The 10,929-nt window shown below is 48.3% G+C and overlaps 3 protein-coding genes across 4 annotated transcripts; all 3 read left to right on the top strand.

The window, feature by feature from the left end:
* The first annotated feature begins 422 nt into the window (after window positions 1-422).
* On the top strand, window positions 423-4,810 carry dnajc18 (DnaJ (Hsp40) homolog, subfamily C, member 18). Its single transcript, XM_003971161.3, has 8 exons — window positions 423-905; window positions 1,464-1,635; window positions 1,789-1,934; window positions 2,010-2,216; window positions 2,343-2,455; window positions 2,736-2,845; window positions 2,935-3,107; window positions 3,464-4,810. The coding sequence occupies exons 1-8, from the start codon at window positions 746-748 to the stop codon at window positions 3,586-3,588; spliced, it is 1,206 nt and encodes a 401-aa protein (XP_003971210.2). The 5' UTR covers window positions 423-745; the 3' UTR covers window positions 3,589-4,810.
* Window positions 4,811-7,331: 2,521 nt separating this feature from the next.
* On the top strand, window positions 7,332-8,652 carry gng8 (guanine nucleotide binding protein (G protein), gamma 8). 2 transcript variants are annotated; one of them, XM_029847991.1, is made up of 3 exons: window positions 7,332-7,452; window positions 7,940-8,052; window positions 8,130-8,652. In XM_029847991.1, the coding sequence occupies exons 2-3, from the start codon at window positions 7,969-7,971 to the stop codon at window positions 8,256-8,258; spliced, it is 213 nt and encodes a 70-aa protein (XP_029703851.1). In that variant the 5' UTR covers window positions 7,332-7,452; window positions 7,940-7,968; the 3' UTR covers window positions 8,259-8,652. The 2 variants fall into 2 exon arrangements, with proteins under 2 accessions (XP_029703851.1, XP_029703852.1); XM_029847992.1 differs by lacking the exon at window positions 7,332-7,452 and adding an exon at window positions 7,744-7,864.
* A 94-nt stretch (window positions 8,653-8,746) lies between these two features.
* tmem45b (transmembrane protein 45B) lies at window positions 8,747-10,926 on the top strand. Its single transcript, XM_003971162.3, has 6 exons — window positions 8,747-8,886; window positions 9,322-9,581; window positions 9,649-9,861; window positions 9,939-10,123; window positions 10,192-10,334; window positions 10,640-10,926. Exons 2-6 carry the CDS (start codon window positions 9,392-9,394, stop codon window positions 10,746-10,748), a joined length of 840 nt encoding a protein of 279 aa, XP_003971211.1. The 5' UTR covers window positions 8,747-8,886; window positions 9,322-9,391; the 3' UTR covers window positions 10,749-10,926.
* The last annotated feature ends 3 nt before the right edge of the window (window positions 10,927-10,929 follow it).

The following is a 10,929-nucleotide window of genomic DNA, read 5'->3' as shown; positions in this document are numbered from 1 at the left end:
AAGATATTTTGCCTTTATAGCCTATATCATATAGGCTAAATATAGCAACACGTTTGTTTTTTTGCTTGTATTTTATTAAAATAGGACGCACAAGATATTTCAAAGGTATCAGATTTTAGAGAGAAGTAAATTAAGACTCCATAGAAGACGCCATTTAAAAACTCCCAACGAGGGGATCAGTGAATGCGTCACAAACAAGCGTCGGCTCTACGATTTCAACGAAGGACCGTGAACGCAGCAGCACCATCTCATCCACACCTGCTGCCGTTACTCAATCTTCTACCCTTTCTGAAGAGCTTTGAATAAAAGTCAGACAAATTAATAAAACCGTCCCGCTCAATAAATCGACTTTAGATAAACTAATTAGTTAGATTAATACCACTGTTCTTTTCCTAAAAAATGTTTACGTCCCTTCGCAGGATGTGACGTCGACGCTTCCCCGTCTCGTCCTCTAGTCCATCACAGTTCGGTCCTTTAAGCACCGCTCAAAAACACCTAAATTAGCCAACTTTGTATACCGTGGTCTCTGAAAAATGTGCCTACTGTGGGTCTGTTTGCAGGTTAATAACAGACGTCGCTGCTTTCCAACGATATTGTGACAGCGAGCGCGCACCTCTCCGCTAACGGCAACATTGCGCAGTCCTGCAGCCAAAGCTAACAGCAGATCTGTCGTTAGCTGCTGCGGCTCTCCTTGCTATATGATATTCACGCATGTTGCACAGGACCAGGCCCGTTTAGACTGCGAATGGATCCGCGAAAACCAGCCTGTAACTTTGAAATGGAGAAAGAAGAGGCGGACCGGCTGATCGAGAAGGCGAAGCTGTGTTTACGGTCCGGACGGAAAGATCGGGCGCTGCAGTTGCTTTACGAATCCCAGAAAATCTACCCGAGCACCAGGGCCAGAGGTAAATTTAGCTAGCTCCTATTCTGCTGTGCCACTCGTTTCTTCACTAACACGTCGTTTTGCTGTCTCGGGCTGGTATGTCACCTGTTCAAGTCGTTTCACATCCCCAAGGCAGACACGTTTTGGCTCTTTTTTGATACAGCGCAATGTAGTTTAGGTTAATGTTCCATTCCAATGCAGAAAACGGGACCTTTCCCTTCATAGTAATCATTGACCAATTCTCCAGATGCTGTTCCTCGGTTGACTTGATGCAGTGTGGAGACTTGAGCAATGTGGTGTTAAACATTACTTCACGCCCTCCTAAACACAAGCCTCAGCCCGTCTAACAACAAATTGCACATTATTTGCAAAGCGCAACCACGTTTGACGCACAACGAGGCCAGAACCACTCTATTTATGTGCACTTGCAATAAAATCGGTAAGGAAACAAGCATGCACAACTACCACCATGCACTTTGATCTGTTTAGCATCTCACTGCACGCGTTTGTTTTGGTCAGTAACCCTGATGTTACAGCGACTCATGACAGATTTCTGTTTATTTCCTTTTCATGATTGCAGTGTTAATAGATGCCATAGTAAAGAATGGACGCGCCACATCTGCAGGGGCAGACTACACGCCCCCTCCGCCAGGGTGGAGAGACGAGGACATTGGGAGCAGTGAAAGGACATTTGGCACGTCCAGTGATGAGAAGAAGACGTACACGGAGGAGCAGCGGCAGGGTGTTGCCAGGTGTGATACATTTACAGCGTTTCACCATGTCAGTAATATTAATTGCTAAAAAGGTCAGAAAATAGTGTTCCGTCAGCCTCCGGGCAACATTTTTTGCAGAATAATTTTATTTTATTTAGCTAAAGAGTCAGTTGCCATGCCTTGTTTTTGCAGGATTAAGAACTGTAAGGACTTTTACGAAATTCTGGGCGTTCCCAAAAACGCCAGCGAAGAAGATCTGAAGAAGGCGTACAGGAAGTTGGCTCTGAAGTTTCACCCCGACAAGAACTTCGCTCCGGGAGCCACGGATGCGTTCAAAGGTACCAGCGCGCGCCGCTCAGCACGACCCAGAGTCTTTGCGAAGGTCTGACGTGTCCCTCGACACCTCCCCACAGCTATCGGCAACGCTTACGCCGTGCTGAGCAACCCCGAGAAGAGGCAGCAGTACGACCAATACGGAGATCAGTCGGCAGCTTTCAGCGCGCCCGAGCAGTCGGGCCGCAGTCGCCCCGGTTACTATCGGACCTTCCACCGGGATTTCGAAGCCGACATTTCCCCCGAGGAGCTCTTCAACATTTTCTTTGGGGGACGGTTTCCTACAGGTGGGTGTTCCTGCATCAACGTGAGCCTCACACATCAACACACATGTTCATAGGAGGTTATTCTATATGTCTGTATTCTATATTATTGGTGGACTTAAATGGCTGCTACACCGGGTGTGTGTCCAGGAAACATCCATGTCTACACCAACCAAGGAGCCTCCTACTCTCAGTTCTACCAGCCTCGGCGTCGGCGTGCTTATGAGAGGCGCGAGGAGGTGGTGGAGGAGAACCGGAGTCAGGTCAGTGAGTCACGAAGCGCGTGCGCACATCCCATCGTGGTTTAAAGTTGCGAAAAGGCAACGAGGTTCTAATCAGGAGGGCGAGTCCGGCGCCCGTTTAACCCGTCTGCTGCGGCGAATGCTCTCACGTGACTTTACGTGCTGCTAAAGCACCTTCACAGCTTTGGACACGTTGGCTTCAAAGACGGGCGAGCGCGGCGGTGGGGGGGGGGGTCGGTGCCTCGGAGCCTCGGAGCTGCCTACGTGCGCTGTAATCTGTGTCCGTTTTATCTGCCCACAGAACAACTTCACAGCGTTCCTGCAGCTTCTCCCCGTGCTGGTGCTAATCCTCATATCAGTGTTTACTCAGATGATGGCTACTAACCCGCCCTATAGTCTCTTCTATAAGCCGTGAGTGCACCTCCTCTCAACCATGGGGGCCGTTCGGGAACTTCCTGGCGTTTTCCCCCCAGTAATGCCTTTAAACGCTGCTGTTTCAGGGCCATGGGGCTGGTGGTGTCCAGGGAAACGCAGCACATGGGCGTACCTTACTACGTGGACAAAAGGTTTGAAAAGGAATACCACGGAGCGGCGCTGGACGAGCTGGAAAAGGCGATCGAGAGCGACTACATCGAGTACCTGCAGAACAGCTGCTGGAAGGAGAAGCAGCAGAGTAAGCCTGCGAGTCGATATTAGCGCCCCTTTTATCGCCCTGTATGTTTTTGCATCTGAGCAAAACTGCGTCCTCCATGCACGCTGTACACTATCATTACACCTTTAGCTGGGGGCAAGTGTCCACCGGTTGCCTGGCAACTGCAACCACGCAAGAAGATCTGTTATAGAATGTCCAAAGAAATGTGTGTTTTGATGTCTCGGGGTTTTGGCAGGTAGATTAGACACTCGTTCCAGGGACAGATGGGCGGTCTTTTCCACTTTCATGTAAAGCAGGATGAGCGTTTCATCCAAACCCAGACTCGTTAATGTGTGCGGGTCGATTCAAAAAGGGCATTTTGTGCGCTCCTTTTTCAGAGTCCGACCTGGCCAACCTGGGCCAGCTGTACCGGGATGAGCGGCTGAAGCAGAAGGCGGAGTCAATGAGGCTGGACAACTGCGAGAAGCTGCATCGACTGGTCGTGCGTCAGAGGGGCAAATAAACCGCCCCCCCCCCCCCCCCCCCCCCCCCCCCAGTTGCTCGGCTGACGCTACAGTAGCTCATTAAATGAATACACGTGAGTTGTCTAATCTGGCCATTTTGGAAGGAAAACTCTTCGGTCCAGCCCAGGCGGCGGGAGATCTGGAATCGACGTGCCTTCTCTCCCCGCTGCTGGCCGAAAAATAAGTATTTGCTGGCTGCACACGACTGTAGGATGCGCCTTTCAACTTCTTTCTTATAGAAATGGAGTGACATTAGAGTTGTCCCTTCGAGGTTTTGAAGGCAGTTGTATGCTCACAAGTGCGCATCTAGGATTAATTTGTGATTATTGGATAGACGGAACGATATTTAAGCATCTCGGCACTTTTTTTTTTTTTTTCTGTCCCCCTGCGGAAACTTTTGAAATTCACCGTCAGGAAAATCCTAGAGCACATTTTTACTCTTGGAAAACCCAAATCTGTGTGAACGTCTGTACCGCCGGTCATCGGGCTGGTTGACCTTTTGCACTCTACCTCTAGGGGGCACTGGAGCGCAGGGCTCCGAACCACGACCGAATTGGCTCCAGCAGCGTTTCAGTGATCAACCCGAGGTTATGAGCAGGGATTCCACTTCAATTTAACCGTCTTTCCAGCCAAGATTGCCGATGCTTAGATGGCAGGATGTGTATCCCCCCCCCAGCCCTCTTAATCATGCTAATTTAATTTTATTAGAGCTAACATTTCAAATGGTTTTATGAATCTCCACAGACAATTCACACTGTTTTTCTAAATGACTATTGAAATTTGGTGGACATGAATCTTCCAACGACGGGACGTTTTTCTTATTGTCTTGAGGTGGACGCTGACTCTCGAGCTCTTTCAGTTCTGACCCCTCAACATTCAAACCTTCACCGATGTTCTTTTGTCGTCGTGCACTAAACCAAACTGCCTTAGCTGTTCTCGTACTTCTGAAATATTCAGGTTCAGCTCAAGCACTTTTCAGTTGATATTAAATCCTGTGTTCTGTATTGTTACTGTTGCATGCACCCCAGAGAGTGTTTGTTAATTACCTATTTATTTTGGTTGAAACATGCTCATGAGAACTGGACTGACTGACACCACCTTCCAGGTCTGTGCTGTGAAACCGTTACTGTGATCCACAAAAATCACGTTCTGGCACATGGTCAGTGCAGCGGTGCGCTCAAACAGGCCAAAATATATCAGAAAATTAAATATATAACCACAGTGTTTTGTGTGTGTTGATTTGTGGCTTTAGTTTGTTATCCCAGAGATTTTTTTTTTAAAAAACCCTCCTAATTAATTGATGGGAGTTAATGAGACTTTTGTCTTTCTCTTCTCCACAAGTCTTCTCACTTGATGCGTCTCAGACTAATTCCGAGTGACCCAGTCTCTCTGAATCCCCCCTAATCTGGGATTATACAAAATATAATCCATGTCTGTCTCTGACAAACATGGGCTTTTTTACAACAGCATTTTACTTGGATACTGAGTGCAACTAGAGGTGACAGAGCATATTATGCAGAATGAAGAGAATTATGAGCTCAGGCTCAGCTCAGAAAACCCGGTGCTCCCTTTTCCAAGTCATCTGCACAACAGCGCCCCCTGGCGCCAACACGGACACCATTGGAATTTACGTATGTGGAACTCGGATTATTTTTAGGTTAAAATGTTTTTTATAGAGCTAATTTACGACAAGGATGAGTCTTTTATGATACCTTGGATTACTGTCGTTGCCACAACGCAACAAAAGTTTAAATAAAGTGGGGTTGTCAAACAACAAACTCTCATTAACATGTTATTACATCTAAAATAGCAGCGACCTCTTATATTTCAGACCTGGGATTCTATTAAAAGATTTATTTTTCTAATCTAGATGTATGTTGCAGTGCCATTTGTATGCTGGAACATGGACAAAACATGGAAAATTATATAGTAAAGATCAGAAGAGTCTAATTTTGTTTATAGGTCAAAATATTTCATCATTGTGTTAGGAGATGCATGAACAGTGAGTTCCAGAAGGGAATTTATTCCGACAACCGAGTTTCCTTCAATTTTACAGCTAGAGTTTTAGTTTTCATAATGTATCATTTGTTTTATAAATTGTGCATTTAATTTTTGAGCAGAACTGTTTTAACCTTCCTAATACCATTTTTGTCCTGTTTAGTTACCAAACCCGTTTATATCATGTCAATAACAACTTTATTACCGCCCTACTGAGCAAATTACACATTGTGGCAAATATAGAGAAAACTATGAACATTTCTAACGCTAATGCTACCACTAATATTAATAGTAATGAAGCTAAATCCCTGTGAATTTTCACATTATTTACTGATCACGTTGAACCTGCAGGAGGGAGACGAGAAAAACTGGTTCAGAGAAACGAGGAAGCAACATAAACAATACACAAACCTGCAGTGAACACTTTATTTTAGTTGGGCTGTATCGGGGGGCCTGGAGGATCAGCCAGAATCAGCCCAAATCAGCCCGACATTAGTCAGAATCAGCCCGACATTAGTCAGAATCAGCCCAAATCAGCCAGAATTAGCCCGACATCAAATCAGCCAAAATCAACCTGACATCAAATCAGCCCGAATCAGCCTGACATTAAATCAGCCTGAATCAGCCTGACAGCAAATCAGCCCGAATCAGCCCGACATTAGTCAGAATCAGCCCGACATCAGCCCGAATCAGCCTGACATTAAATCAGCAAATCAGCCAGAATCAGCCCAAATCAGCCAGAATTAGCCCGACATCAAACCAAATCAGCCCAACATTAGTCAGAATCAGCCTGACATCAAATCAGCCAAAATCAACCTGACATCAAATCAGCCCGAATCAGCCTGACATTAAATCAGCAAATCAGCCTGACATCAGCCCAAATCAACCAGAATCAGCCCAACATCAGCCCAAATCAACCAGAATCAGCCCAACATTGGCCAGAATCAGCCCGACATCAGCCAGAATCAGCCCAAATCAACCAGAATCAGCCCAACATCAGTCAGAATCAGCCCAAATCAGCAAATCAGCCCGACATCGGCCCGGCATCACTCAGGGCTTCTTTCTTTACTGTTTCCTCCTGATGGATTCATCCAGATATCACAAAAGCACCAATTAGCCCCGTCTGCTCAGAGCTCCTGGCCGCCGGCCCCTCACATGCATTATGCAAGACGGGCGCGCTCGTGGCGTTGTGCAGCGTTTAGTGACAGCAGCTCTTTATTCCTGCCGGCCCACATCCTCCACCGAGCGAGACGCAGAAACAAATGTTAATGAGGCACTTGACATTTAACTCCATAACGCCACCACTTTACCCCCCGCTGAGGTGTGGAATAACACGCACGTGCACGTGCACTGCACAGGCAAGGATACAGATAATTAGGTAGCAGAGAAAAGTCACACATGTGTGATGACTAAAGAAATAAAAGCCAGACACCGTTGTGATAGGAAGCAACGTGAGTGTGTGAGGTACACTGCATCATTTTAAATGTTTGGGACCAACAGGAAGAATAAATGTTATTAAATAGGATATTTGGCCATGACACCTTAAAGGTAAATAATAGAATTAATGAGAGTCAAGATAAACAACCCTCCCGGTTCTCTGGAGAGCGGCCGAGACTTACACTTACATGTTTACGTCTTCTCCCAGGTCGGTGAGCGGCGGAGCCTCTGGAGATGAAGGTCACGCCGCATGATGCCTTCAGCTGGGGTTCTGCCCATCCTGTGGGCAGAACCAGCGCTTGTTATTTAAAGAAGGGAACCAATTGAAGCCCTTCTCCTTGTCTTCGCCATCACTCTCGTTGGGAGACAGAACCTGTTGAGGGCTGGAAGAGCTTCATGCACAGCAGAGATCTCAGGCTGGTCGTGAGGTGAGTGCGGGTTTTAACATTCATTTTCTTCTTTTCTTTTAACCTGTAGGACCTCAAAAATGTATATTTTTTTAGAGAATTTGTGCTGAAGGATGGAATCATCTGTACATTTGCACCTGAGCTGAGGTTAGCGTGCAGAACCGGCTGCTCTCTGTTAGCTGCTAATTAACAGAGCTCTTCATCGCACCTTCAACTCAGCTGATCTTCTGCCTCAGCATCTTTGTTGACCCCGAACGCTCACAGCCACTCTGGGGTGATTAACGCCATGATGGCTGCATCTTTGAGCGCCCCCCCCCGAGACCCTCCCTGAGCCACTCGCAGCTGATGCCCAGGGAGCAGAATTAACAAGCAAATTGAAACAGCTTCCAACCCCGACGGCCCCTTCAGCAACACCCTCGCGCTCCTCTGCTGGGTGAAGCGTCGCTCTGCGTCCATGCGCGCTGACATTTTCTCGCTTTAGAACTTCATGTTTCGTCTTTTCCTGCAGGCTGTCCGCGTTTACCGGGGGGACGAGGGATGTCCAACAACATGGCCAAGATTGCAGATGCCCGGAAGACCGTAGAACAGCTGAAGCTGGAGGTGAACATCGAGAGGATGATGGTGAGCGAGGAGCGACGCCCAGGCGTCTTCTGGTTCAGTGGGACGATTTCTACGATGAACTCGTTGTTTCCCTGCAGGTGTCCAAGGCTGCAGCGGATCTGATGGCCTACTGTGAGAACCACGCCAAGGAGGACCCTTTGGTGACCCCGGTGCCTTCCTCTGAGAACCCCTTTAGGGAGAAGAAGCTCTTCTGCACAATCTTGTAGCCCACCCCCCCCTTTGGATCAGTGCCCCTCGTCACGTGAAGCAGAAACCTTCGTGTCTGTTTAAATGTCGTTTCAATCTCGGGCGACTGGACTTTAGAAATGTCCCTCACCTGAATACGTGAATGACGGCGATAAAAGGTATCACTGGGTTCAAAGGTTGCGTCACGTTGGAACCTGCTGGCCCCTCCTCACACACAGACCTGAGCTTACACATTAACTCCAGCCGGCAATAAGGAAGAGCTGCTTTGATCTTTTTTTGTTGTTGTCTGAGACCTTTAATCCGCCTGTATTGACATTGATATCATGATTACTGTTGGAATTTTTTGGGAACGTGCAAATAAACCAAAACCAAATAAAAAAAAACACTTAAAATAAGCGCACGGGTTGGGCAGGTGCTGTTTTCTCCCATCACATCGCTGCAGCAGGGTCCCGAGAGGATGTCCCTCAGTGCTGGAGACCAATCGGAGCGCAGGGCGGAGCTTTGATGTCAGTCACAGGTAGGGCGCTCAGACAACAGGTGTGCACACTCTCTGGCAGCCCTGCGTGTCCTCACTCCGACAGCTGCGAACATCCACAGATTTCCCTGGAGCTCTTTGAGGCGAGGGGGCGGCAGCATATAGGGGATAAGGTACGTGCTGGATCTTCCCTCCAATGTTACACCTGTGCTGTTTGCGCGAGTCTTGAAATACCAGTTTGCCTTGATAAACACTCAGAGCTAACAGCACCTGCTGCCTGGCAGTGACGCTGGTTTACCTGTAGACCGGAGTCACATGGAGACGACCAGGAAAAACTTGTCTGGCTGAGCACGTACATTCAGAACACACCCACCCCCCAGGATCGCAGAGCTGGCGACACAAGGAAGTGACAGAAAATCACAAAGGCCGACTGTTGAATATTTATCTGTTAACATTCCTGGTAGCTCCCGGGTCAATGCCAGCGTTTTAACATTATTGACCAGCACGTCCGGGCCCAACGAGGCCCTGGCTTGATTTGAATTCCCATTTGTTAGACAAATCGGCAGGTTCTCTGCCCCTCCCGTGACCCGATCTTCTTTTGCTTGTAGCTTTCTACCTCTCAGGTGACACAACGCTCCAGGCAAGCGCTCCTGACGGTCTGCTGTTCCAGGCCTAACCATGGCCAGCTTCGGAGGACATGCCATCCCTGGCGGGTTTTTCCTATTGTTGGGCCTCTGGCTGACGGTCAAATACGTCCTCCATCACTACTGGAGGAGAAACAAGGCCAAAGGTCGGCCGGTGGTGCCGCTTTTCTTCAAAAGAATGAACTATGGCGAGGGCGGCATGGCGGTCTTCGCCTCCTTTGTCGGTGAGTTTTCCTCTCGCACCACCACGCCACCAGTGCTCCTGGTCTGACCGCAGGTGTCCCCCCGCAGGGATAATGGTGGAACAGTTTGTGGTGAGCGGGCCACACGCCCACCTCTACGACAGAGAGAACAACTCCTGGGTTAAGCTGATGAACTGGCAGCACAGCACCATGTACCTGTTCTTTGGGATCTATGGAATAGTCCTGCTCGCCAGCACCGCGTCCCGACTGGTGCCGGTCGGCGTGGACCGCCTCGCCCTCTCCATGGCTCTTTTTGTCGAAGGTGACGTGTGAAAGTGTTGTGGTTCTCCCTCCCCGAAGGTGTGCCTCCCTGACCCGGGCCGTGTCCTGCCTCCCCAGGGTTCCTGTTCTATTACCACGTGCACAGCCGGCCTCCGCTGGACGCTCACATTCACACCCTGCTGCTGGTGGCCGTGTTCAGCGGGTCGGCCAGCGCCATGCTGGAGGTGTTCATGAGAGACAACGTTATTGTGGAGCTCTTCGGTAGCTGCATGTTCATCCTGCAGGGCACCTGGTTCTACCAGGTAATCCCCCCCCCTCCCCTAAAATGTCAGAATGTTACATTCTGTGACTAAACGTTTCTTCATTTCAGATCGGTTTTGTTCTCTACCCACTAAGTGGACCAGAGTGGGACCTGAACCAGCACGACAACGTGATGTTCGTCACCATGTGCTTCTGCTGGCATCTGGCCGTGGCCCTGCTTCTGGTTGCGTGCATCTACTCCACAGTCTGGTGGTGAGACAGTTCAGCCTGCACGATTGGGACGAATGAGCTCCATCAACTCTGAAAAACAAGTTCAACCACTGCGAACATGCATAAACAACCAGGTTCACCTGTCAATGCAGCTACAACCTGCTGTTCATGCTGTTTTTAGTGCTAATGAAGCTGCGCTCCACCTATTTCACAGCTCAGGCTAACCTTAAAGCTAATGCTACAGAACTGAAAGAGAAGTCACGAGCAGCCACGCAAGGCCTTCGTAGGTCTGGGATTATGCTGTCCTTGTGCCCTAATCTCCGTACTGTTGATTCTAATTTCAACAGGATGGTGAATCGACTGTCGGGAAGAGGAGGCGACGTCGAGATCGGGATGCGAAACACCTCCAAAACCAGCTCCCAGAAAGCGTTGTTGGAAGCATCGGACGAAGAGTGAAAGTTATAATTTATCATTATTGAGCTAATTGTACTTGATGATAATGATGCAATTGTTTCAGAGCAAGACTGTTTTTCTTTTTTCATTGAAGGAAAATGTGAAAATAAAATATGGTGCATGTAAATATTTGCAGATTTACCGTTTGTCCAATATAAAAAAAATAAAAAAACTAAAGAGAACA

The sequence above is a fragment of the Takifugu rubripes genome, chromosome 15, assembly GCF_901000725.2.
Source record: "Takifugu rubripes chromosome 15, fTakRub1.2, whole genome shotgun sequence".
In the NCBI taxonomy this organism is placed as follows: domain Eukaryota; kingdom Metazoa; phylum Chordata; class Actinopteri; order Tetraodontiformes; family Tetraodontidae; genus Takifugu; species Takifugu rubripes.
Note: the sequence above shows the minus strand (reverse complement) of the source record. Positions and strands in the feature narration are given on the sequence as shown.